At 48.0% G+C, this 27,735-nt stretch overlaps 1 protein-coding gene across 1 annotated transcript in view; it reads right to left on the reverse strand.

Moving 5' to 3' along the window:
* SMC3 (structural maintenance of chromosomes 3) overlaps positions 1-27,735 on the reverse strand; it is an 849,197-nt gene that overhangs the window by 158,319 nt on the left and 663,143 nt on the right. The window contains exon 24 of the mRNA XM_069239408.1: positions 24,820-25,067. Coding sequence (XP_069095509.1) covers positions 24,820-25,067 — 248 coding nt within the window. The remainder of the gene's footprint in view (positions 1-24,819; positions 25,068-27,735) is intronic.

Raw genomic sequence — 27,735 nt, forward strand, 5'->3', positions numbered from 1 at the left:
TACATTTCTGGATTTGTGGGTACCCATGCTAGCATATGATTTAGAGGGCATTTTTCAAAATGCCTTCTTTCTTACATATTGGCAGGCAGAAATGCAGTGAAATCCAATTGGTAATGCCAAATGTTCTACTATTCTATGCTCCTAAATATTTTCTGTAAAATAGCATGTCATTTGTGTGGGTAGGCCTAATGATCGCAACAGGAAAGAGCCCAAAAAGCAACACAGACATGTCACATTTTTCCACTCAAAACTAACTTTTTTGGACATAGTGGGCAGCTGTGAGTTTTGGGTCGTAACACAGCAGGCTGCTTGTGAATGCCATGCCCCTAGTGAAACTAAGGAACATGTGAGTTTTCATGCATCCCTACATTGGCCCTAGACTAATCCCTGTAGTGTGGGTGTCCGCTAATGGCCGAAAGAGCCAATGGTAGTTAATTGTTGCAGCAGAACATCCATTTGCTGCTCTGGTCGGGTACACGACCCTGATGCATCCTAGTGAAAGATTTCACCATCTGACTTCAATCACTTAGGTCCCAATTCACCACAGAACTACACCTCAATACAACCCCCAGGACCTCAGAGGAGCTATCTAGAGACTCAAACGGTGGTAGGCAGAAACCAACAGGAGGGTCCAGTGCAGGTCCAGTTGCCATTGGTCAACAGGGCATTGGCAGTAAAATGCCTCTTGTAGTTTCTTGCATCCCCGTAGCTTTAACATGAGGTTAGACTTGCACCCACGACTACAAAGTGGACTCCAAGGGCCAGAAGAGGGAAAGCAGGAAACATTTTCAAGCTTTTCCCTGGTCCCAGACAGTAGGTGGTTCAATCCTCTTCTGATCGTCCATAAGTCCAGGAGTGTTCTGAAGTGGGTGCATGGCAATGCCAAATTTATGACTGGCATAAGGTAGCGGGTAGAAAGAGAACCCATAGGAACATGCTAACCAATGGGGTAAAGTTTTCCATGGCTAAAAATACCCACTTTAAGCATCTCCAAGATGGCTGAAGTCTTCAGCCACACTAAACCTGGACTCTGAGGGGAGTGTACTATGATAATCCTAGTGTCCTCCCACAGCGAACACCAAAATCCAATTTGAGGCAGCCTCAGAGACAGAAGTCTGGCAGAATAAAGCTGAGATTTTAATAATTAGATGAACAAGTTACTTACCTTTGGTAACACAGTATCTGGTAGGGACGATCTAGCTGCAGACTCCGTACCTTTGAATTCCCTGGCATCCATTTTGAATCCGGAAATTTTTGCTGAGCAGTACCCCGTGCGCGACAGCGCGTGGCGTTGTTTGGCTCTGCGTGGCCTTGTCAGCGTGGTTGGCGCTGTCTGTGATGTCACAGTTGCCTAAAAAATTCACCACCTCGGCGCGTGTACGTCAGTTCTTTTACCCACGAACTTCCATGCCAGAAACGCAGAGTCATGGTTAGAACCAACAGTTTGTCTGTGCAAAACTAAGGCCCTAAAAGGGATACACCATAACCATACTAGACATATCCATAGAGCGGGGAGGCATCTGTAGCTAGATAGAGTCTCAACCAGATAATGCGTTATCGAAGCTAAGTAACTTGTTCATCTGATAGAGACCTCGAACTTCAGATTCCTTACCTATGAATAGATACCTAAGCCATAACCTCCTGGTGGTGGGCTGTGGATACTTTTACTTACACGGGCAAAGTTTCCGTCTCCTCATACCGGATTGTCCAGGCAGTAATGTTTTGCAAACATGTGTAAGGATGCCCACGTTGCTGCATGACAAATATCCAGGACTGGAACGCCCGAGCTAGCACAGTGGTAGCAGCTTGGCCCCTAGTAGAATGAGCCCTCAAGACCCCAGGAGTCTGCTTCTTGCCCAATGCGTAGCAGATCTTGATGCAGAGAACGACTCAGAGCGAAATGGTTCGCTTCTGCACTGCCCGACCCTTATTTGCTCCCACGTAACCAACAAAGAGTTCACCCGGAACTCTTTTGAGCGGTCAAGGAAGAACGACAATGCTCTTTTTGGGTCCAGCCGGTGGAGTCCGCTCTCCACTCCTTTAGAGGGATGCAATGGAGCAAAGAAGGTGGGCAGGGTGATAGCCTGACCCAGATGGAATGGGGTCACCACCTTAGGGAGGAAAGAGGCACGTGTTCTAAGAACCAACTTGTCTGGCAACATGGTGAGTTACAATGGCTTGGATGAAAGAGCTTCCATCTCACCATCCTGGCAGATGTTATCGCCACAAAGAAGGCTGTTTGATGGTGAACAGCCGAAGGGGACAGTTGTGTAAGGGCTCAAAAGGAGCACACATTAGAAATGTGAGGACCAGATTTAAATCCCATTGGGGCATAACAAAGGGCATAGGAGGAAACATATGTACAAGCCCTTTGAGGAACCTATGTATAATGGGAGATTTGAAAAGTGAAGGCTGATCAAGCAGCCGAAGAAATGCTGATAATGCAGAAAGACAGCCCTTGAGAGTACCCAAAGCAGAACCTCGTTGGGCAAGGGATAGAACAAAGAGAATTATATCAGAAAGAGGATCAATATAAATTTACTGACTTCAGGAGGAAGGTCAAAAGCCATCAAATGTCGCAGCTCAATTTCCACACATGTAGATGCAGACTTGACCGGTTTGGAAGAACCTTCCCCTGCTGCTGCGACAGAAGATCCTCCTGAAGGAGCAACCCGATTGGAGGAATGATGCTCACTTTCAGAGCCACTAGGATTACTTGGGCCCGGTCGTTCTTGACCTTCTTAAGAACTCTGGGCAGAAGTGGTATCAGCAGAAAGGCGTACAGGAGGCCTGAATTCCACTTGCATCGAAAAACGTTGCTGAGCGACTGCCACCTTGAAAACGCATACTGACAACATTGGATGTTCTCTGCGGAGGCCAACAGATCTAACAAAGGATCTCCCCACTCTGAAATAGCCCTTGCGCCACCTCTGGGTGAAGATATCATTCGTGATCCGTTAGGCACCGATGGCCGAGTTCGTCTGCCCTGGTTTTCAGAGAACCTAACAGGTGTTGAACCACCAGGACTATGCCCTGCTGTTCCAGCCATGTCCAGACATGCAGGGCCTCTTGACAAAGGGTCCACGACCCCACATCGCCCTGCTTGTTGCAGTACCACATTGCGGGGATGTTGTCCATGAGCACCTGCACCATCTTCCCTTTCACAATAGGAAGAAATGCTTTAAATGCCAGTCGGATCGCCCGAAGCTCCAATAAGCTGATATGGAGTCCTGATTCTCCCGGAGACCAGAGGCCCTTGATCTCCACCTCTCTCAGGTGGCCTCCCCATTCCAGAAATGATATATCTGTCACTACTGTGATATCTGGGTGGGGAAAGGAGAGGATTCTGTCTCTGACACAACCTCAGTTCACTAACCACCACTGCAGGTCTTTTGCAGTTCCCTCCGAGACCTGAACCGTGTCAATAAGATTCCTCTGATGCTGCGCCCACTGAACTCCGGGTCCCACTACAGAGCCTTCATATGCCATCTGGCATGTTTGACTAACAGGATGCAGGCGGCCTGGAGTCCAAACAGCCTCAGAGTCTGTATTAGCGAAATCCTGGAGAGAAGCCCAAGCATTTGTATCATAACCTGAATTTCCTGGACTCGCTGCTCTGGAGGATAAGCCTGAAACTGCACTGTGTCCAGAACAGCTAAAATGAAAAGGAGCTTCTGAGATGGAACCCAGTGTATAGTGAACTCGAGCGAATGAAGGAGGTTCACCGCCGTCTTAAGGTGGTTGACGAGAGCCTGGGGCATAGAAGCCTTCAACAGCCAATCGTCGAGGTAGGGGGAAGACTGAAACCCCTAACCTGTGCAGATGAACTGCTACCTCCGCCATCACTTTGGTGAACACCTGAGGGGCACTGGTGAGACCGAAAAGAAGGATGGTAAACAAAGTGCTTGTGTCCCACCTTGAACCGCCAGTAGAGCCTGTTGGCAGGCAAGATGGGGATGTGAAAATACGCATACTGCAAATCCAACGCTACTATCCAGTCTTCTTGGTCTAGGGCAAACAAGACTTGAGCAAGAGTGCACATCTTGAATTTCTCCTTTTTGAGGAAGGAATTGACGTCCCTTGAATCCAAGATAAGGTGAAGACCCTTGCACTTTTTTGGAATCGGAAAGTAGCAGGAATAACAACCACTGCCTACTTCTGACATTGGGACCCTTTCCATGGCTCCCTTGGCCAAGAGGGCCCTAACTTCCTTGCGGAACAAGATTAAATGATTCTCCATCAGCCGTTATTTTAATGGAGGAAAAGAGGGAGGGAAAGACTGGAAGGGGAGGGAATAGCCCTTCTGTATGATATGCAAGACTCATTTGTCAGATGTTATGGACTGCCAGTGAGGGAGATTAAATGTAATCCTCCTTCAAACTGGACAAGCATGGTCTTGCAGAATCATACTAGGAGGACTCGGGCGCTGTGGAAGGGGGAGGGGGGCTGGGTAGTGGCTGACCTCTGGCTAAATTTCTGGGTCTGAAGGTACCACAACTGCATCCTCGCACTAGATGCTGAGATTGAGGACGGTGGCTGACTTGTGGGTGGCGTGGTACCACACCCCTTCCGAAGCCTCAAAAGGGGCTAAAGACAGACTGCTGACGAGGAGGCGCCAAGAGGCCCAAGCATCTGGCCGTAGTTCAAGAGTCCTTGAACTGTTAAGCGCTGAGTCTGCCTTTTCTCCAAATAGATGCGAGCCATCGAAGGGCATGTCCATAAGGTTTGCCTCAACATCCCCCAAAAAGCTGAACGTACGGAGCCAGACATGGTGTTGAAGGGCCCCTGTCGATGAAATCGCCCTACCCAGAGAGGAGGTTGTGTCCAAATCACATCATATAGTAAACCTGGCTGCATCTCTCCCATCCTTTACAGCTTAAGTGAGTGTGTCCCGCACGGCCTCTGGGACCTGGGGCAGCCAAGTGTGCCACCGTATCCAACAAAGTATGGGGAAAAACGGTCCAATAGGCATGAGGTGTTCACGGACCTCAATTCCAGGCTGGAGGAAGAAAACATTTTCTTTCCAAGCTGGTCCAGCCTCTTGGATTCCCTATCCTGGGGTGTGGAAGGGAAGGCACCATGGGAAGTGGAGACCTGAACTGCCAAGCTCTCCAGGGTGGGATGTTGGGTGAGGAAGCTAGGATTGTTTGGAGCTGGTCTATGACGTCGGCCGATAGTCCTATTAACAGGAGCCCCTGTGCTGGTTTTGGACCATGTCCCCAACACGGCATCAGTGAGTGCTTCATTGAAAGGTAACAACGGCTCTGATGTGGAAACCCCCAGCTGAAGCACCTCAGCCAGGAGTTTAGTCCTGACTGGCCCCGTAGGCAAATTTTGGTCCAAGACCTCAGCTGCCCTGTGAACCACCATAGCATATGAAGCTTCCTCCTTCATAGCCAAAGTAGGAGGTGAGAGCATGCCAGTATCTGGAGAAGTATACAGTTTACTGACTTCCCCTAGTTCCACATACCAGTCCATATGCTCCAATCCATACTCTGAAGGGTCATAGGACCACTCCCATTCCTTCCCTGTACCTGGCTGTTCCAAAAAAAGCCTCAGATACTAAGCTGGCCCCTGTAAACACCATTGAAGTCGGCGTTGTACGTCGTCGTTATGGCTCATCTGGGATAAGGATGGGGCTCGCTCTACCAGTGGGTACTGGTGGAGGGGGTAGCATCGATGTCGGGAGCGATGCCGGAGGAGGCCGACTGTGTGAACTCAGTGTCGCCCCTGATCTTGTGTTGGATCCTGGAGTCTCCAACGTCGCTGCGGCCGAAACCACCGGTGTTGAACTCAATGGGGCCCCTGCGACCCCGCAGGGCCTGAAGGCGCACCAGCCCACTGAAATACGAGGTGCATCGGTTCTGCAGAACCGTGCCTGGAATGTCGACGTTCCTAAGACACCTCACTGGCCGAAGGGCACGGTGAAGTCGAAGCCGGCTTGGTCTTCTTCCTCTTCCCTGAATGCCCGGAGGACCTCTAGTGAGAAGAAGAGGACTTAGGCTCTTAGAGCGGTCCCGCGACCTCCTCCTCGATCGGGATCATGACCTCCTAGGAATCACGGCAACTGAAGTCGACTGCAGCCAGAACACGACTTCGAGTCGTGGTCTCTGTCAAGGCACCAGAGACATACCTGATGGGGGTCCGTCATCGACATCGTGCGATGGCAGGCGGCACACAGCTTGAACCCAGTCTTCTTCGATGTCATCCTGCACACACTTCAAAACATTCAACAAAAAGATCGAAAAAAGGCCTTCCAAAAAAAAAAGGCAGAGGGTAGCTCGATCCCAGACATGTGCTTTACTGGCGCTGAAGGAAAAGTACTGATGTACACACACCAGGGTGGTGCCTTTATAGGTGACCGTGACGTCACAGACTTCTTTAACAACGCTGATGACACCATGCTGAGGTGAACGCATGTGCTTCAATGGAGAACAGGGGTGCCCCAGTTCCAGTCTGCCAGCAGGTAAGTACCTGCGTCCTCAGGGCAGACCAGAGGGGTTTTGTAGGGCACTGGGGGTGGTGGGGTGGGAGGGGGGGTGGGGGGGGAGAGAGACACAAGCAGGCACAGAAAGTACACCGTCAGCGGCACAGGGGCGGGAGGGTGCAGAGTGCAAACAGGCTTTGGGTTTTAGATAGGAAGTAATGGGGAGACCCGGGGCCCTCTTCAACGATGCAGGCAGGCACGTGGGAGGGAGGGGTTCTTCTCGGGGTAGCCACCACCTGGGCTAGGCAAAGGGTCACCCGGGGGTCGCTCGTGCACTGGAGTTCGGTTCCTTCAGGTCCTGGGGACTGCGGGTGCAGTGTTGGTTCCAGGCGTCGGGTTCCTTGTTACAGGCAGTCGCGGTCAGGGGGAGCCTCTGGATTTCCTCTGCAGGCGTTGCTGTGGGGGCTCAGGGGGGTCGTCTCTGGTTACTCACGGACTCGCAGTCATCGGGGAGTCCTCCCTGAGGTGTTTGTTTTCTGCAGGTCGAGCCAGGTGCATCGGGTGCAGAGTGGAAAGTCTCATGCTTCCGGCGGGGAACATGAAGTTCTTAAAGTTGCTTCTTTGTTGCAAAGAAGTTGCAGGATGTTGAACAGAGCCGCTGTTCACTGGAGTTTCTTGGTCCTTGGGTGCAGGGCAGTCCTCTGAGGCTTCAGAGGACGCTGGTCCCTTTTGGATGCATCACTGTTCTAGTTTTCTTCGAAGTTGGGAGTCAGGCCGGTAGGGCTGGGGCCAAAGCAGTTGTCGTCTCAGTCTTCTCTGCAGGGCTTCAGGTCAGCAGTCCTCCTTGTTAAGGTTGCAGGAATCTAGTTTCCCAGGTTCTGTGGAGCCCCTAAATACTGAATTTAGGGGTGTGTTTAGGTCTGGGAGGGTAGTAGCCAATGGCTACTGGCCCTGAGGGTGGCTACACCCTCTTTGTGCCTCCTCCCTGTGGGGAGGGGGGGCACATCCCTAATCCTATTGGGGGAATCCTCCATTCACAAGATGGAGGATTTCTAAAAGTAAGGGTCACCTCATCTCAGGACACCTTAGGGGTTGTCATGACTGGCCAGTGACTCCTCCTTGTTTTTCTAATTATCCCCTCCAGCCTTGCTGCCAAAAGTGGGGGCAGTGGCCAGAGGGGCGGGCATCTCCACTAGCTGGGATGCCCTGTGGCGCTGTAACAAAAGGGGTGAGCCTTTGAGGCTCACCGCCAGGTGTTACAGTTCCTGCAGGGGGAGGTGAGAAGCACCTCCTCCCAGTACAGGCTTTGCTCCTGGCCACAGAGTGACAAAGGCACTCTCCCCATGTGGCCAGCAACATGTCTGGTGTGTGGCAGGCTGGCAGAAACTAGTCAGCCTACACTGGAAGTTGGGTATGTTTTCAGGGGGCATCTCTGGGTGTATCTTACAATAAATTGCACACTGGCATCAGTGTGCATTTATTGTGCTGAGAAGTTTGATACCAAACTTCCCAGTTTTCAGTGTAGCCATTATGGAACTGTGGAGTTCGTGTTTGACAAACTCCCAGCTCATATACTCTTATGGCTACCCTGCACTTACCATGTCTAAGGTTTTGCTAAGACACTGTAGGGGCATAGTACTCATGCACCTATGCCCTCAACTGTGGTATAGTGCACCCTGTCGTAGGGATGTAAGGCCTGCTAGAGGGGTGACCTACCTATGCCACAGGCAGTGTGAGGTTGGCATGGCACTCTGCGGGGAGTGCCATGTCGACTTAGTAATTTTCTCCCCACCAGCACACACAAGCTGTGAAGCAGTGTGCATGTGCTGAGTGAGAGGTCCCTAGGGTGACATAAGACATGCTGCAGCCCTTAGAGACCTTCCCTGGCATCAGGGCCCTTGGTACCAGGGGTACCAGTTACAAGGGACTTACCTGAGTGCCAGGGTTGTGCCAATTGTGGAGACAAAGATACAGTTTAGGGAAAGAACACTGGTGCTGGGGCCTGGTTAGCAGGGTCCAAGCACACTTTCAAGTCATAACTTAGCATCAGCAAAGGCAAAACGTCAGGGGGTGACCATGCCAAGGAGCCATTTCCTTACACTGTATATTTTGTAAATATGCTGAAATTGCAGTAAGATGTATTTTTATGGAAGAGAATGCTAAATTTGATTTCTGTAAATAAAGTAAATAGCATACAATATCTTGAATTGATGATGTAAGAGGGTCAATCTGTTTAGATTGAGAGTAATATACAAATCTTTTCCATATGTTAGCATAGAACTGTCTAGTAGTGGGTTTTCTTGCTTGTTTAATAACTTCCATACATTCTGATGGCAGTTGTAAATATCCAAACTCTATGACCTCAGGAGCCAAATAGCCAGATTGAGGTGGTCATTCCAACCCTGGCGGTCAATGACCGCCGGGTTGGAGGACCGCGGGAGCACCGCCGACAGGCCGGCGGTGCTCCCAAGGGCATTTCGACCGCAGCGGTAAAGCCGCGGTCGGACCGGCAACACTGGCGGTCTCCCGCCAGTGTACCGCCGCCCTTTGGAATCCTCCAAGGCGGCGCAGCTAGCTGCGCCGCCGAGGGGATTCCGACCCCCCCTACCGCCATCCAGTTCCCGTCGGTCCGCCCGCCGGGAACCGGATGGCGGTAGGGGGGGGTCGCGGGGCCCCTGGGGGCCCCTGCAGTGCCCATGCCACTGGCATGGGCACTGCAGGGGCCCCTGTAAGAGGGCCCCTACAAGTATTTCACTGTCTGCTTGGCAGACAGTGAAATACGCGACGGGTGCAACAGCACCCGTCGCACCTTCCCACTCCGCCGGCTCGATTACGAGCCGGCATCCTCGTGGGAAGGGAGTTTTTCCCTGGGCTGGCGGGCGGTCTTTTGGCGACCGCCCGCTAGCCCAGGGAAAAACTTAGAATACCCTCCGCGGTCTTTCGACCGCGGAGCGGTATTTCGGAGGGGGAAGTCTGGCGGGCGGCCTCCGCCGCCCGCCAGACTTAGAATGACCCCCTGAGTGTCTTGGGATTTGGGTGCCTGGTTTGTCCTTTGTTTTGTGTCAACAGGTCTGGTCTGTTTGGGAGTTTGGTACTACTGACAGGTCTAACAATGTTGTGTACCACAGTTGACGGGCCCACGTTGGTGCTATGAGTATCATATTGAGTGCGGTTTGACGCAATTTGTTGAATACAAATGGAATGAGTGGGAGAGGGGGGAAAGCGTAAGCAAAGATATCCCTGACCAATTCATCCATAGAGAATTGCCCTTGAATAGGGGATGTGGGTGTCTGGATGCGAAGTTTTAGCATTTTGCGTTTGCTTGTGGCAAACAGGTCTATGTTTGGTGTTCCACATTGTTGAAAGTATTTCTGAAGTACTTGAGGGTGAATTTCCCACTCGTGTGTCTGTTGATGATTTCTGCTGAGAACAGCCTCTTCCTATGACTCTCCGCACTGCTGAGGGTCACCTGAGACTCCCCTCTGTAGGTTGAGTCCACCTGGACCTTGCTGGTCCCCAGCAGCCCTTTATCCACGACTCTTGCATTTGCCAAGGCTTGTTGGTGGTTTTTCCACACCACTGATTGACTGCAACTCTCCTTCCAATGTGGGACATCAACTGCATCACTTCAGGAACTCTTCTGCTGCTCCAGTGCTGCACTGCTGACCGTCTTCGTCCACTGACGACCTGATCCTGCAGCCACAGATAGGTGGGTAGTGGCTCTTGCCACAATTGGACACTCCAATGCGAACTGGACTTGGTCTCCTTCCTTTACAGGTCTTCCGCTACCAGGATCCACCTTTGGTTCTTTGTAGCCTTGTCTGGGTCTTGCAAAATCCTCTTCAGAAGTCCTTTTGGTTGGTTTGAAGAGAACCAGGTACTTACCTCTTTTCTCCTGCTCACTGGTGCACTCTGGAACTTACCTCTTGGGGTTCCTAGTTCCTCTAGCTCCCCTCTACCAATTCCACTTCCTTGGGTGGGGGCCAGACTTTCGCATTCCACTTACTTAGTATATGGTTTGGTCCCAACCGACCTTCAGTACTTACTATTGTTTTCACTGTTTTCTATTGCCTTTTATGCTAATCACTGACTCTTAGTGTGTACATAATAGTGTGTTTACTTACCTCCAGTTGAGGTATTGTTAATACAGTATTTTGGTATTTGTGTTAGCATAATAAAGTATCTTTATTTTTTTAACACTGTGTGGTACTTTCATGTGTGTAAGTGCTGTGAGACTATAGAGGTACTGCATAAGTTTTGCATGTCTCCTAGATAGGTATTGGCTGCAAATCCACAGCTACCGCTAGAGAGCCCTGGCTTCCTAGACACGGAGTACACCTCACTAATAGGGGACACCTGGACCTGGTAGAAGGTGATAACACCATAAGTGTTCACCACACACCAGGCCAGCTTCCTACAGTTTTTGTCATTGTCTGAATGAGTGCCAAAAAGACTAGGTAAAGTTTGATGAGCAGACTGAATACTTTCCTTCGGTAATGATCTTTTTGGTAGCAAGCCTACCTAACTGCAGATTGTGATGTGCGGGGACCTACATAAGGGGGCAGCCATGGATGCTGAAATCAGCTGCATCTTTGACACATCCGCATCTGCATAAATGGAGCCAGATTGGTCGTGACCAGTGTGCAGATTCCTAGTTTTGGATCTTATTAAGTGAAGAAACCAGTTCACGGAATGGGGAAGTGGGACAGTCGGTGAGGAACCTGCGGTTAGGCTTACTCTCTACCACAAAAAGAGAGTTCCTGAAGATAAGCAACTTATTCTTCAGATAGAGATTTCTGACCACAGATTCCTTACCTTTTGAATAGATACCAATATAGCACCCCCTAGGTTGCGAGTCTGTGAACTGACTCAAACCAGAAAGTTCTGAAGAACAGAGTGGGCAAAACGCCCTTCTCACCAGCCCTGGACGTCTAGACAATACTGAATCGTGAACAGATGGGAGTGACGCGCATGCAGCAGCTTGACAAAAGTCTAGAACAGGAACGCCAAGTATCAACAGACTGGCAAAAGCCTTGGCTCTGGTGGAATGAGCCTGCAAGCCCTTAGGAGGCTGTTTTTGCCCAAACATTTGCAGATTTTAATGCAGAACACAATCTACCTTGAGGGGGTCCTATTCTACACAACTTTTCCTTTCTTCGCTTCTGAGAACCCGATAAAGATTTGATCATCCACCGATAATCTCAGGTACAATCATTACAGAAGCTGAGGGTTATTTCCGGGTCCCACTGTTAAAATCTTTCCTCCTCCTTAGAATGGTGAGATTGAGAAAAGTACACCTGACAGGTTATAGCATGACCAACATGAATTGGAGTCACCACATTCAGAACGAAGGAAGCTCAAGTCCAGAGATCAATCTTATCTGGGTCGAACATGGTATAAGGGAGGTTAACAGAAAGAGCCTGTAGCTTGCTGACCTGTTGCGCTGATGTTGTAGCGACAAGAAACACTGTCTTGAGGGTAAGTCTGAGATAACCACGGTGGAGGGCTCAAAAGGCATACACAAGAAATGGGAACACATTCAAGCCCCAATAGAGCATAACAAAAAGAGGAAGAAACAGATGTCATAACCCTTCAAGGAACAATATAACAGGAGATTTGAAATAATAATAGCCAGTCCAGCAACCATAAAAATGGCAAGAGAGCAGACATTCTATTTAGGAGTGCACCAGGACACAAACTTATCTCAACAGCAATCATATACAGATTTAGTTGAGGGACATCTGGGTGCCAAGATGAAATCAACCACTACGAGAGAAGCTCGACAACACTTAATTGTCACCACTCAATCTTCAAGCGCAGACTCTGTCCTACTGCTGCAACAGGAGTTGCAACTGAATGGCAGCCTGATTTGAGGGCAGATGCTCATGTGCAGGAGTTCAGAACACCACACTTTCTGTGCACAACAAGGAGCCACTATGATGACTTGTGCCTGGTCAGTCCTGATCTTCAGAATTTGGGGCAGGAAAGGGGGTGGTGGCAAGGAGTCCCGAGTTCCATTCTACGCAGAACTTCTTTTAGAGCACCTGGAAACGTGCAAAAGTGCTGAGATTGTACCTGCTCAGAGGTGGTGAAGCAATTAAGCCAGGGTTCTCCCCATTTGTGGAAAAGACCCTGTGCCACCTCTGGATGTAACAACCATTCATGATCCGTAAGACATCAATGGTTTAATTAATCCGCTCTGGCATTCAAGGAACCAGCCGGATGGTGGGTCACCAGAAAAATCATTTGGTAGTCTAGCCATGTCCAGAGAGACAAAGCCTTCTGGAATAGGGTCCACCACCCCACCCTGCCCTGTTTGTTGCAGTACTACATGGCAGTTATGTTTTGCCATGAGCACCATCGCCAGCTTCACTTTAATGGAGGGCAGAAAGGCTTTCATCGCCAAGCAGATGAACCCAGAGCCAGAAGTGTGATATGGAGCCAGGCGTCCACTGGAGATCCAGACGGCTCTCCTAGATGACACCCTCAACCCAGATATGATGCATTGGTCACAACTGTATGCTCTGGGTGGGGTAAGGAGACGGGTCTGCTGCTGTTCCCATCACTGCCCTGCAGGCACCACTGTAATCTAGGACCGAATAGGAAAGATCCCCCACTAGGACTTCAGATCCCTCTGCAGAGACTGCAGATGCCATCTGGTGTTCTAATCTGCAGGATGCCGGAGGCCATTAGTCCCAGGTGCCTTAGTCATCCTCATTGAGAGTCAGGTCACAGGTTGAAACATCAGGATCATAACCCAAATATCCTTGACTGTCTTCTCAAGGGGATTTGCATGAAAATGCATCATGTCCAGAATGACTCTGATGAACTGCAGAATCTATGAAAGAACCAGGCATGATTTCAGCAAGCTTATAGCAAACGCCAACATGTTTGGATGGACTACCTGGGATGAGCCTGCATTCAGCATCCAGTCATTGAAGTAGGGCAGCCTGGGACTCCTGATCTCTAAGATGTGCAACCATTGCCATCCCTTTTGTGAACACCCGTAGGGTGCTGGTAAGGCCAAAGGATAGGCAAGTGAGCTGAAAAGGCTTGTGGCACATTGTGAATGGAGTCTTTGTGTCTTTGCTGACAAAGTTTGACTTCACGGTCCTGTATGGCCCTCGGATTCATCTGGTCAGTCGTCACAGGCGCTTGAGTCGTGGGCTGACCCCCAGGCACCATAAGCAGACTTAATGAGGGTCTGTTACAGACATCTGCTTGCAACAGTTCCTACATGGTTTAAACCCTGCCATCTTAGAGGGTGACATCTCCCTTGTAAACAGGACAGCTGGAGAAAAGTAATAGTCAGAAGGAACACAGAAAAGCTCCGTATCTGTGTCTGAAGGCAGTAAAAGAAAGGAACAAGGGTGGGGCTTACATGCAGCTCTGCTTGTCAGCTTCATATTGAAACCATGTTGGCACGGACACACACAATACCACCTACCAACACGCAGGAGTACTCCTGTTAAAAGCTTTCGGATCCAGTCTGATGCTCGGGATTAGTCACAAGGTGAGGAATATGTGGTTAGAAATGTTTATCAGAAAGTTATTTGAATTGGCAGGGTCTCCTGTTCTTTTTGGGCGAGATGTTTTAGAGAAAATTATTTTTTTTACTATTTTTGCCTGTGACAGGAACTTGGGCTCAAATCCAAAGGGAAAATCTATTGTAAGCGTGAAACAAATGTAGAATTCTGTCGGTCACATTTGCTTCCAGATTGTTATCTGCAAACAGAGTCCATATAAAAGAACAGGAGGCCTGTGATTTTAGCGAAAAAGTAGAATACTTTTGCTTCATATCTAAATAGTATCTGTCTTACTTTCCTATATGATGTGCCCATGACTTGAATCTGTGTGTATGTGGTATTCCTATAGTACCCTAGCCAAAAGGCAGCGGAGTACTGTAGATGGTCAGAGACCAGCATAATGTCCACTAGCGATGAGGCAGCTGGGGGGTTGTGGATGGTTAATGTATTATGATGTAGTGTTCTTTAACCCCTTAGCTGCTGGGCCTTTTCCCCCCCAGTGCTGAGCCCTTTTTTGGCTATTTGGGTAGTTCGCGCTTAGGGCTTCATAACTTTTTGTCCACATAAGCTAACCACACCAAAGTTGCGTCCTTTTTTTCCAACATCCTAGGGATTCTAATGGTACCCAGAGTTGGTGGTTTCCCCTGGAGGAGACCAAGAAAATAGCCAAAATACAGTGAAAAGTTTGTTTTTTCCAAAAAAATGGGAAAAAAGGGCTGCCGAAGAAGGCTTGTGGTTTTTTCCCTGAAAATGCCATCAACAAAGGGTTTCTTGTGCTGAAATCACAATCTTCCCACCTTTCAGGAACGGGCAGACTTGAATCAGAAAACCACATTTTTCAACACAAATTTGGCATTTTACTGGGACATACCCCATTTTTACTATATTTGGTGCTTTCAGCCTCCTTCCAGTTAGTGACAGGAATGGGTGTGAAACCAATGCTGGATCCCGGAATGCTAAACATTTCTGAAAACTAGACAAAATTCTGAATCCAGCAAGGGGTCATTTGTGTAGATCCTACAAGGTTTTCCTACAGAAAATAACAGCTGAAATAAAAAATATTGAAATTGAGCCGAAAACAACAGCCATTTTTCTTTATGTTTTACTATGTAACTTTTTGCTGCGATGTCAGATTTCTGAAAGCAATATACCGTTTTGTCTGCTGGACTCTTCTGGTTGTGGGGATATAAAGGGCTTGTAGGTTCATCAAGAACCCTAGGTACCCAGAGCCAATAAATGAGCTGCACCCTGCAGTTGGTTTTCATTCTATACTGGGTATACAGCAATTCATTTGCTGAAATATGAAGAGTGAAAAAGAGGTATCAAGAAAACCTTTGCATTTCCAAAATGGGATCAAGATAAGGTTTTGAGGAGCAGTGGTTATTTGCACATCGCTGAATTCCGAGGTGCCCATACTAGCATGTGAATTGCAGGGCATTTCTCAAATAGACGTCTTTTTTACACACTCTCTTATATTTGTAAGGAAAAAATTTAGAGAAAGATAAGGGGCAATAACACTTGTTTTGCTATTCTATGTTCCCCCAAGTCTCCCGATAAAAATGATACCTCACTTGTGTGGGTAGGCCTAGTGCCCGCAACAGGAAATGCCCCAAAACACAACATGGACACATCCTATTTTTTTTATAGAAAACACAGCTGTTTTTTCCAAAGTGCCTACCTGTAGATTTTGGCCTCTAGCTCAGCCGGCACATAGGGAAACCTACCAAACCTGTGCATTTCTGAAAACTAGAGACCTAGAGGAATCCAAGGAGGGGTGACTTGCGGGGCTCGGACCAGGTTCTGTTACCCAGAATCCTTTGCAAACCTCAAAATTTGGCAAATAAAACACATGTTCCTCACATTTCGGTGACAGAAAGTTCTGGAATCTGAGAGGAGCCACAAATTTCCTTCCACCCGGCGTTCCCCCAAGTCTCCCGATAAAAATGATACCTCACTTGTGTGGGTAGGCCTAGCCCCCGCGACAGGAAACGCCCCAAAACGCAACGTGGACACATCCAAATTTTTGGAAGAAAACAGAGGTGTTTTTTGCGAAGTGCCTACCTGTAGATTTTGGCCTCTAGCTCAGCCGGCACCTAGGGAAACCTACCAAACCTGTGCATTTCTGAAAACTAGAGACCTAGGGGAATCCAAGGAGGGGTGGCTTGCGGGGCTCAGACCAGGTTCTGTTACCCAGAATCCTTTGCAAACCTCAAAATGTGGCTAAAATAACACGTTTTCCTCATATTTCGGTGACAGAAAGTTCTGGAATCTGAGAGGAGCCACAAGTTTCCTTCCACCCAGCGTTCCCCCAAGTCTCCCAATAAATATGATACCTCACTTGTGTGGGTAGGCCTGGTGCCTGCGACAGGAATAGATCACACAACGGTCAATGTTGGTCCTTACGTGAGGCAGCTGTTGACCCTGGGGTGATCCATTCCTGACACAGGCACTAGGTGTAGGCACTCAAGTGGGGTAGTGTTTTTATCAGGACAGGTGAGGAGTCACTGGGTGGTAGGAATGTTATGGATCCCAGCATATTCCTGTAGTTTGTGTGACAGAAATGCGAGAAAAATTGAGTTTTTTTTCAACATTTCAGCTTTGCAGGGTATTCTGGGTAAGAAAACTTTGGGGAATCCACACAAGTCACACCTCTGTGGACTCCCCCGAATGTCTAGTTTCCAGAAATGTTTGGGTTTAGTGTGTTTCTCTATATGGCCGCCGAATCCAGGACCAAAAACACAGGTGCCTGCCTTACAAAACCAGTTTGTTTTGCCATAGACAATTTTGATGTCTCCACAATATGATTTGGGTGGTGGAATTTGGGGCTGAACTAAATTGGGGAGCTCCCAAGAGAGCACTCTCTCTCTGCTTGCCGCCGCATTCACCTGCTCTCTGGGTTGGCCTAACCCACTATTACCCAGTTGCACGAACAGCTTGCGAAGGGACAGCAGGACTGTCCTCATCACCTCCCTCATAATGTACTGGAAGAGGAGTTATCGAATGGGACTCCTCTGACTGAAAAATCACTCCCAGTCTCTGCGCCATTGTCCTATCCCTCAGATGCTGTCTCAGTATCTGATGTCTCAGTCTCTGATCCTATGTCAGAGCGGTCCTCTATAACCCGAGTGCAGGCAGCAGTCATCCATCAAGATGCCATCTCTGCTATTGGCTAAACTGTCGCTCTAAAACACTAGCCTACGTAGACAGTCACAAAATCGATGGTGTGTGTGAGATGCGTGCAACAGTAGAGGCCACCTTACCTGCGCTTCTTCCCTCAATCAGCACGTTCTTTCAAGACACTCAAAAAACACCTTGTCACATACCATTCGTCACAGTCTTTAGCACCTCCTGCGCCCAGTCCAACAATCATTATTGGTGCTCCCCCTCCCTCCTCCTCGGATTCCCTCATTACCACCCAGCAAAAGTGCCCTTCATCTCTCCATAGACTTTACTAATGTACTCAGCTATTTACATAAAATACAGATTTGCTCTTTGCAGTAGGCATATAAACCTTCAGCGCTTCTTTATGGCACTAAAACTGCCACTAGACAAGTCGGACCCTTTTCCCCCCAGGGAAACCACACACATATTGACAAAAGTGATATATATAGGACAACCAACTACCTGAAACTCAACTCAAGCAAAACCGAAATAATCCTCTTTGGCCCACACAAAAACACCTGGGACCCCTCATGGTGGCCCACCACGCTAGGCCCTGCACCCACCCCCGCCAACCAAGCACGCAACCTCAGCATCATCCTAGACTCCTCCCTCTCGATGACCCAACAAATCAACGCTCCTACCTCCTCATGCTTCAACACACTCCGTATACTGAAAAACATTCAAATGGATCCCCACAGAGACCAGAAAAACTGTCACTCACGCACTCATCAGCAGCAGGCTTGATTACGGAAACGCCCTCTACGCTGGCACCACTCAAACTCAAGCGCAAACTACACGCATCCAGAACTCAGCAGCACGACTCATCCTCGATCTCCGCCGACACGAACACATCTCTCCACACCTCAAACCTCAAATCCCTCCACTGGCTCCCCATTGACAAAAGGATCACCTTTAAGATCCTCATCCTCGCACACAAATCACTCCACAACACAGGCCCTGCCTATCTCAACGAGAGTCACCTTCCACACCCCCACACGAAACGTCCGCTCAGCTGACCTCTCTCTTGCCTCTGTCCCCCGCATCAAACACACCACCACCAGGGGCAGATCCTTCTCCTACCTTGCACCCAAAACCTGGAACGCCCTCACAACCCACCTTCGCAAGACCCAAAACCTACTTCTTTTCAGAGCCTCAAAACCTGGCTTTTCGAACAGTGAACCTCCCAGCCCCTTTCCCTCCCCCCGTAACCTCCCCCCCAGCGCCTTGAGACCCTCACAGGTGTGTAGCGCGCTTTATAAATCTCTTTGATATAGATCTACCTCTATATATATATATATATATATCTATCTACATAGATATATCTATAGATATATCCATGTACCTAGATATATCTATCTACATAGATATATATAGATCTATATATATCTATTTTTTTTTTGTTGTTGTATGGTTTCCTTGGGGGGCAAAATGGCCCCCAGGGAAACCCTACAACATCTAAAAAAAAAATATTGCCCCCACAGGGGGTCACCCTGCCCACGGGCGACCCCCTGTCATTTCATTTTATTTATTTTTGATTTTTTTTTGTTGAAAAAAATAATAATAATCCCCTGGGGGGGGGAGGTGGGGGGGCACCTACCTCTTTTTTTTTAATTTAATTATGCCTTATGGGGGGCCGCCCCCCCAAAGTGAAATCCCTGGTGTCTAGTGGTGTTTCCTGGCCCCCGATCGTAGCTGTGCTGCGATCGGGGGCCAGGAAACAGTTTCAGAAGGCCTCGTAAGAAAGGGGAGACTCTCCCCTTTCTTACGAGGCCTTTCTAAAAGTGTTTCCTGGCCCCCGATCGCAGCTGTGCTGCGATCGGGGGCCAGGAAACACTTTCAGGAAGGCCTCGTAAGAAAGGGGAGAGTCTCCCCTTTCTTACGAGGCCTTCCCGAACGTGGAAAAGGCCGTTTTCCCCATCAAAGCAGGAAGCGGCCGCAAGGCTGCTTCCTGCTTTGATGGGGAAAACACCTTTGAAACGTCAGCGCGGCGCGCTGACGTCACAAAGGGGCGGGTGGGGGGAGACACGGAAGCTTCCGTGTCTCCCGGGGGAAGTTTTAAAAAAAATAATAAATCCTCGGATGCGACGCACCAGAGGATTTATAAATACCCTTCCTGGTGTCGGCCACTGGTCGTGACCCGCACCAGGGAGGGTGTGTGGGCGTCGGCCAGTGGCCGACGCCCGCACCAAAGAGGTCAGTATTCAACTATTTCCTACACTGGACCAGCATTGGGGTGTTACTGATGGATATGGGAATACTGTTCCAGATCCTGGGTGCACAGATGGAAAAGGCCTGTTGCATAGATTTCATTATATTTTCCCACTTGTTAGCCTCCAATCTGATGGTATTCTGACTGTGGGTGTGCCCAGAACCATTGAGGTGGAGTTTTGCTGCAAGATAACCAGGGGTGCTGGTCGTGATGGCTTTGTAAATGATGCAGAAGGTTTGGAAGATGGTGGGGGCAGGCAAAAGGAGCCAATAGAATTCTCTCAGGATGAGGAGGATGTGATCATATTTCCTCAGGCTCTAGAAAGGGGTGTGCTGCACCTTAAGGAGTGCCAGTGTGGAGTTTGTGGAGTCATGGAACAGGGAGCTATCACCATCAAGATGTGAGTACAAGAGCTTGAACAGCAGTTCTGAAGTCGCTTTCTGGAAGAAAGGTTACACTTTCTTTGGAAGGGACAGTTGATACCAGACCCTCTGTTCTTTGGCAATGTGTTTCTTGAGGATGAAGTTGGTGTCCGGGGTGAATGTGACTGCGCATTTGATTAAGCTTTTGGTTCGAAGCCATTAAGGTTCAAGCCACTGAGCTAGGTTTGTACTGTTCCTTGCTTGTTGTTCTTGGCAAATAACAGGAATTCTGTCTTGGTTGGGTTGAGCTTCAGGAAGGCTTTGAACATCCATGTGAGGATGATGTGCATGCAGTATTTGAGACTTTTGATGTCTGAAACAGGAGACCTTCATGTAGAGTTATGTATCAAAGGCATACTGGTGAATCTTGATGCTGTTATCTGTGAATACAGCAACCAGTGGCTCCAAGTAGAGGTTGAAGATGACAGGAGACAGTAAGGAATCTTGGGGTGGACTCCACATATGATAGGGATCTTTTGGGACATGGAAGTGCTCATGTGAACAAACTGCTGTTGGTGGGAAAGGTAGTAGGAGAACCAGTTAATTTTTTGGCAGGTTGATCCCATTTGAGACTCCAGCGAATATAAGATGGTGGGCAAATCAGCAGCTGAAGGTCACAGAGAGGTCCAGCAATATTAAGAAATAGGTGTCATCTTCACCTGTAGTCAGGAGGGTATTGATTATGATGTGTAAGGTGTCATTTTCTATGTTGCAGCGTGATCTGAAGCCAGGCTGGTTGTCGTGCAGGAGATGGTCAGTATCTGCGATTTTGGAGATAAACATACACTGATTTTTCAACAAATTTGCTGATAAATGGTATATGAAGTTGACTAGGTCATCAGGATTAAGTTAGGGTTCCTTCTTTTGGAAAATGAAATGCGTCAATCAAGCAATCAATCAATCAATCAATATTTGTAAAGCACAGCTTATCAACCGTGAGGGTATCCAGGGGCTAGGTTGCTGAGCTCAGTCAAAAAGCCAGGTCTCGAGTTTCTTCCTGAAGTCCGCTAGTGATGGTGATGTTCGGAGTTGGAGGGGAAGACCGATCCAGGACTTGCGGCAAAGTAGAAGGAGAGGCCTCCACTGTGGCTACAGTGGATGCGTGGCGTCTGTGCAGGGACGAGGGAGGCTAAACCCAGGTCTCTGGATGGTTGGTGGAAGTTCCGTCGCTGGTCCATGTATGCTGGTCCTTTGTCGTGGAGGGCCTCTAAGATGTGTGTCAGTATCCTGAATTGGTATCTTTTAAGGACGGGGTGCCAGTGGAGATTTCTAAGGTGAGGGGTGATGTGGGTTCATTTGGGCTGGTTGAGGATGAGTCTTGGCTGCCCAGTTGTGCATTGTCTGGAGTGTTTTCATGAGTTCGGTGGTGGTCCCTATGAAAAGTGCATTGCCGTAGTCTATCCGGCTGGTGATTAGGACTTGAGTGACAATTTTTCTCGTGTCGATGGGGATCCATTCGAAGATTCATCTAAGCATGCAGAGAGCGTGGAAGCAGGCAAAGGAGACTGCGCTGATCTGTCATCTGATGGTGAGTTTGCTGTCCAGGATGATGCAGAGGTTGCGGGCATGGTTTGATGATGTGGGATTGGGTCAGAGTTTGGTGGGTCATGAGGTGTTGTTCCATGTGGAGGCGTCGTTGCCAAAGATCCGCAATTCAGTTTTGTCAGTGCTAAGTTTCAGACAGCTGGTCTTCATCCAGTTGGCGACATTCTTTATGCAGTGGTGGAAGTTGGTCTTACCGGTGGTGGGGTCTGTTGAGAGCAGGGAGGATGAGCTAGATATCGTCGGCATAGGATATGTTGAGAATGTCTGTTCTGATGATGTCTGCAAGAGGTGTCAAATACATGTTGAAGAGTGTGCGGCTGAGGAATGGACCTTGAGGGACACTGTAGATGGTGCTCTTGGGTTCCGAGGTGAAGTGAAGTTGACAGATTCTCCGCGTTTGTCCCATGAGGAACGATGCAATCCATCGCAGTATGTATCCCTGGATCCCAAGCTGGTGCAGTCTCTTGAGTGTTTGTTGGGACACAGTGTTGAAGAGTGTAGAGATGTCGAGGAGTATCAGGGCCGCCAATTCCCCCCTGTCAAGTAGGTCAGGATGTCATTTGTGGCTGCGATCAGGGCAGTGTCAGTGCTGTGACTGGCGCAGAATTAGGACTGGGAGGTGTCAAGCAGGTTTCTTCTTTCCAGGTGTTCTGTGAGCTGCTGGTTGATGGCCTTCTCCAGGATCTTGGTGGGGACAAGGAGCATCGAGTTGAGGTGGTAGTTCTGGAGTCCGCTCAGGATTTCTTGGGGAGAGGCCTTAATTCTGCCTATTTCCATACTTTGGGAAAGGTGGCTGTGACGTTGGAAGCGTCAAAGATGGTGGTTAGTTGGCGGCTAATAGCCTTACTTCCTAGGTTGAAGAGGCAGTGGGGAAAGGGGCCCATGGGTGCTCCAGAGTGGATGGAAATCATGATAGCTGTGGTGTTCTGTGAGGGAAGCTGTTCTCATGCGGTGAGTAGCTAGTCGGGTGGAAGGATTCTTTGGTGATCGGTGGGTTGCGGCTCGAAGTTACTGTAGACAGTGGCTATCTTGTTGTGGAAATTGTTTGCTAGAGCATCAGAGTTCCTGTGAATGAGGGATTGTGTTCTCGGTGGCCGCTGGGCAGGAGAACTCTGATGATCCTGAAGGGTTCCTTGGTGTGAACGGCGCTTGCCTTGATGCGGTCTGCTAGTGGAACCTTTTTTGCACTTTTGAGACTTTGGTGATATTCAATGGGGGCTGACCTGAAGGTGGTTCAGTCTGTAGCATCTCTGCTGGTGTGCCATCTCATGTCCAGTTGTTTGCAGCTGCATGTCACTGTCTTGAGTTCTGTTGTGTACCAGCTGGCTTGTCTGGTGATCTGTGGGTCTTGGCTGGTGGGGGAACTAGGTCAGCAGGCGTCAGCAATCCAGGTGGTGAAGGTCTAGACCACTTGTTCCAGGTTGGTTGCATGGGAGGCTAGATGGTGTTGAGGGCGTCCATCAATTGAGTGTGTGTCACTTTGTTCCAGCATCAGGAGGAGGTGATGAGGGTGGGGGTGCGTGGACATTCTGCAATGGTGAAGTGGACAATGGAGTGTTCGGTCCAGGTGAGTTCTGTGGTATGGCTGTATTGGACCCGTTGCTGGATGTCAAGATAGGATCAAGTGAGTGTCCTGCCCTGTGTGTGAGGTTTGTGACCAGCTGGGTGAGGCCAATGTTGAGTGAGGAAGGCACTGACAATGGTGATTAGGGGTAAGAGAGCATCCTCAGAGAGCTTTGATGAAGGACTAGGGTATGACATCTATATAAGAAGTGGCTTTGAGGGAGTTGAGCAACTCATTGAGATTTGAGAGAGCAAGGGCTTTGAAGGGTGACAACTGTGGGTTTCTATGGAAGGAGTGGGTGTGTGAGAGATGATGCAAGCTTGGTTTTGTTGGATTTCTATATCTGTTTTTTACAAAGATGTTGAAAGCGTTACACTTTTCTGGTGAGTGAGGAATATGTGGGTTGGGTAAAGCATTGATTCACTGCTTGAATGTCTTGAAACGTGTTCTGCTTTTGTTAAATGCTTCTATGATGGTGCTGAAATAGTGATTTGCTTTGCTTAAAGCCATAAGGTGTCTGCATGCTGCACGAAGAGACCACCAGTATCGGGAGTTCTGTTTTTCTTCCATTTTCTTTCCTGTTTTCAAATGGATTATTTGTTGTCAACAAGGACCAGATAGTAGCATGGTGCCTAGAGATTTGACTTGGCTTGTATGTTTTATAAGGGGCTTGGACGTTCACATTCTTCCTTAAAAAGTGTTTGAAGCTGTTTAGAAAGGTTTTGGCAGCAGACTTGTAGTTGATAGAGTGAGGTAGGAGTTCAACCACAAGGTTGTAAATGGAGAAGTCTGAAGGATATGAAGGCCTAGTCTTCTCCCTTTCAGTGGTTCTGGCCCATGGCCTTCCCTAGCCTTAAAAAGGTGATGCTCCTCTTCTGTGTTAGCCTTTGCTGGGAAAGCCTAGGTGATGGGACGCCCAAAAGAGCTGAGTGAAGATGGGAGAAGGCAGGAAGTATTGTCACTTGCGTGCAGATTGATGAGAAGTACAGTGATGTCACTTCCTGTGGAGGTGGATGATAGTGCATATTACTTGGGTTTCACTCCCACAACCGTAACCAGAAGTAACTACAGATTTTGCAGCCTGGCTTCCCTTGGCACGTCAAGAGTACACAGCTACCCAGGTGGAGTGCTAAGGTCATTAGACACTAGCAGTTAATTGCAGTACAAACAGGGATAACATCCAGCAAACACTTACAGCTCTAAAGAACCGCGGAAAAGGTCTAAGACTAGCCCCCAAATAACAATCCTGAAGAGTCTGCCAGCTTCTGAATTCTAAGTTCCGCCATGTACTGACAAGCTGCATTGGGTTTTCTAAGCAATCCTACTAGCAACAAACAGGTGCTCAGAAATTTGTCATGCATAATAAGTCACAAGATGGTGGGATCAGGGCAACATGCCCATCTTCTGCACTAGACTGTGCTGTGGGCTGTTCACAGCAGGCAAAATACTGCAGAACATGACAGCATCTGCCTTGCTCCGAATCCATGCACAGGCCCAACATGTACATCAGCAGCCATTATCACGGTATATCTACTTCACTTGATTCCTCAGTCATGACTGCTTTGGGTGACGGAATTCAGCAAGGCCTTTTAACTGGATCCTCCCAGCAAAGATGTGTAACCAAGTAGGTAGAAATTTTCCAAAATAAATCAGTGAGCAGAACTGGTCGAATAATAACGAACTGCTGTCTTCAGGAGACCGGACACACAATTATCAAGAAGGAGTCTGAGAAGCAAATTAGGTGGGCGGTACGGTCTTTTATGGCCCATCTGAGCAGGGTGGGTGGATAAAGGGGAAGAGACCAAAGAATCTGAATTGTTACGGGGCAGGAGAAGCAGAGGTGGGTTGGTAGCCTTTGATTAATTGGCTGCTTCTGTTGTGAGAGTAGCTCATCTCAGAAAGTTAAGAGAATAGAGTGCTTGATCTTGAAGTATGTAATCTGCATGAACTAGGTCTGCTTTTACCTGTTTCAATGTAAGCGTCTGGTATTTCTCAAATGCTTCCTGGGGAAGGGATCCCAATTCTCTGATTTTCTTCATGCACTCTTCTTTCTTCTTTAGAAGCATGCCCTGCCGATTAGTCATCTTCTCCAGTTCTTTGGTATCGTGGTTAATGGCATCCATGTGATCTTTCTCCATATTCTTCACACGATCCAAGCTTTTCTGATGGTCCTTGAGCTCAGATTCAGTTTTGTCAATGTTGTTATCAAGCTCTGAAATGGGGAGATGAAAAAATAACATAGGGGTTTAAAGCCCACTAAACTTCATAAGGCTCATTAATCCTAACGCAAAGTAAGTGACTCACTGCAACAGGCATTTTAAAACATCCCAAAGACACCTTATTGGTAAACCATTTAAGGTTCAGTGCTTGGTGACAATTAATTTAGGGCAGTTTGTGAATTTGCTCTGCAGTGCCAATAAATAAGAAAAACGTATTTGCATCTCTACCTCTGTATCTTTGGAATCTCACTGAACTCACTAACAGTACAATATGCATTTTGTATGACTGTGCACACAACACTTTTACAACATATAAATCATACGTTTAAACAGGATCAAACAGGTTATTTTTAATGCAGGTACATATACTGCAGCCTAAATATGGTTAAGTTTTCTGAGTGTTAAATATTTTACTATCCACTCAGAACAAAGCTATAAATAAAACATCATTCCTGAATAATTCAAAACTTTTCTTGTATTAGGAAAACGAGAAGACCTGCAAATCAGTAGAGGAAATGCTGTCAGGCGGGCAGCAACCAATGAGAAAATGAAAACGTAGACTGCTCATTTAAGGAGCCAGAAAGTTATATATTCCAAAGTGCTACTAACTGGCAATTGTTGCACACTCTCAATATTTGTGGTAAGCACACATGAATGAACCAACCTCCACTGATTTTGCTCTATACTTGTTAGGCAGTTAGTTTGATCAAGGGGTTAAGGTTTCTTTGAATAGTCATTCCAGTAAATTACTGTAAGGGATGTTGAAGGAAGGTTGTAGGCTCAATGTCGTCAGCAAGAATGTTTCACGGTTTGTGCATAAGGGTTTATACTCACCCTTAAAGACCACTGTCTAGAAAGCACATGGTGAAAAACGTCTGCTAAGTCATTCATGTGTTTCACAATGGAAAAGAAAAAGGAAAAGTGGCTGCTGGAACACACATATCTCAGGATTACAAACAATAAATAAAATTAAACCATGAAGAACAAAGTTTTGATGTCTGAACACGTTTACTTTCAAAACAACCAATGGATTTCTACAACGTTATCAAGTGAACGGAATATATAGACACTAAATCTCAACACCTTACTGAAATCAAATATCATAATGCAGCAATTGTTTTTTTCTGCTACTATCTATTCCAGACTATACAGAATTACTACACAGCACTAACAAACACGTTACTTACCTTTGGTAACACCTTATCTGGTAGAGACAATATCTAGTTGCAGATTCCTTATCTTCAGAATTTCCCCAGGTGTCAGTCTGGATCCAGAGATTTGTTTTGAGCAGTACCCCTGTGTACTGTTAGATGGTGATCAGCTCCGTGTCCATCATCGGCATCGTCTGTGCAGGATAGAACGTGTCTGGTCCTATACATGAGCCACGCTGGCTTGCTGTCAGTTTCTTTTCATGACTGCATGCCAGAAACACAGAGCCATGAAGAACACTGACCACTGGGGTGTCAAAATGAAGGCCCTGAAAAGGGAGTCCCAGTCTCTAGAAATCAGATCACAGAGAGGGAGGATGGGTGGGTCGGTAAGGAAACTTCATGTAGATATGGCCTCTACCAGATAAGGCCTTGCCCAAGATAAGTTACTTGTTCATCTGATAGACACTTCTAGTTGCAGATTTCTTACCTTTTCAATAGATACACAAGCAAAACCATCTCCGGAGGTGGGTCTGTGAACCAAGATCAAACTAGAAATTCCTGCAGGACCAAATGGGCATAGTACCCACCCCTATGGATCTCACTGTCCAGGCAGTAGTGTTTGGTGAACGTGTGCAAGGCTGCCCACTTTGCCGCCTGACAGATATCGAGGACTGGAACACTGCATGCTAAAGCAGTGGTCGCAGCTGTTGCTGTAGTCGTATGAGCAGGCAAACCTTCAGGTGGTTGCTTCTTGGCTAGAGCATGGCAGATTTTAAAACCGAGTATGACCCATTGGTCCGCTTCTGCACTGCCTGACCTTTCTTTGCAGCCACATACCTGACAAAGAGTTAATCATCCACCCAAAACTCTTTTATATGATGAAGACAGAATGCCAATGCTCGTTTTGGGTCCAGGTGGTGGAGTCTCTCCTCTTCTCTAGAAGGATGTAGGGGTGTCTAAAAAGTAGGCAAGGTGATGGATTGGTTGGCATGAAAGGGCGTGACCACTTCTGGCAAAAAAAGGAGGTCCTAGTGCAAAACACCACTTTGTCAGGATAGATTGAATGGTAGGGTGCCTTAGATGACAATGCCTGTAACTCACTCACCTTTAGGGCAGATGTAATAGCCACAAGAAAGGCCGTTTTCAAGGTAAGAAGCCTGAGGGGACAATTGTGCAGAGGCTCAAAAGAGCGCACAGTAGGAATATCAGAACCAAATTGAAATCTAATTGGGGTGTAATGAAAGCAGATGGAGGAAACATGTGAGGAAGGCCTTTAAGAAACCTCTTTACAACTGGAGACTTAAACGAGGTTGATCTGGCAACCTCAAAATTGCAGAGATAGCAGGCAAATAACCTTTGAGAGTGTCCACTGCAGAGCCCTGCTGGGCCAGAGAAAGTATAAACAAGAGAACCTCAGAATGAGGGGCATAAGGGGGGTCAAGAGAGTTGTCTGTGGACCATGCCACGTTTCTTCCAACAACAGGCATATACTGTTGTGGTGGCGGGACGC

This window comes from Pleurodeles waltl, chromosome 6 (genome assembly GCF_031143425.1).
Source record: "Pleurodeles waltl isolate 20211129_DDA chromosome 6, aPleWal1.hap1.20221129, whole genome shotgun sequence".
Lineage (NCBI taxonomy): Eukaryota > Metazoa > Chordata > Amphibia > Caudata > Salamandridae > Pleurodeles > Pleurodeles waltl.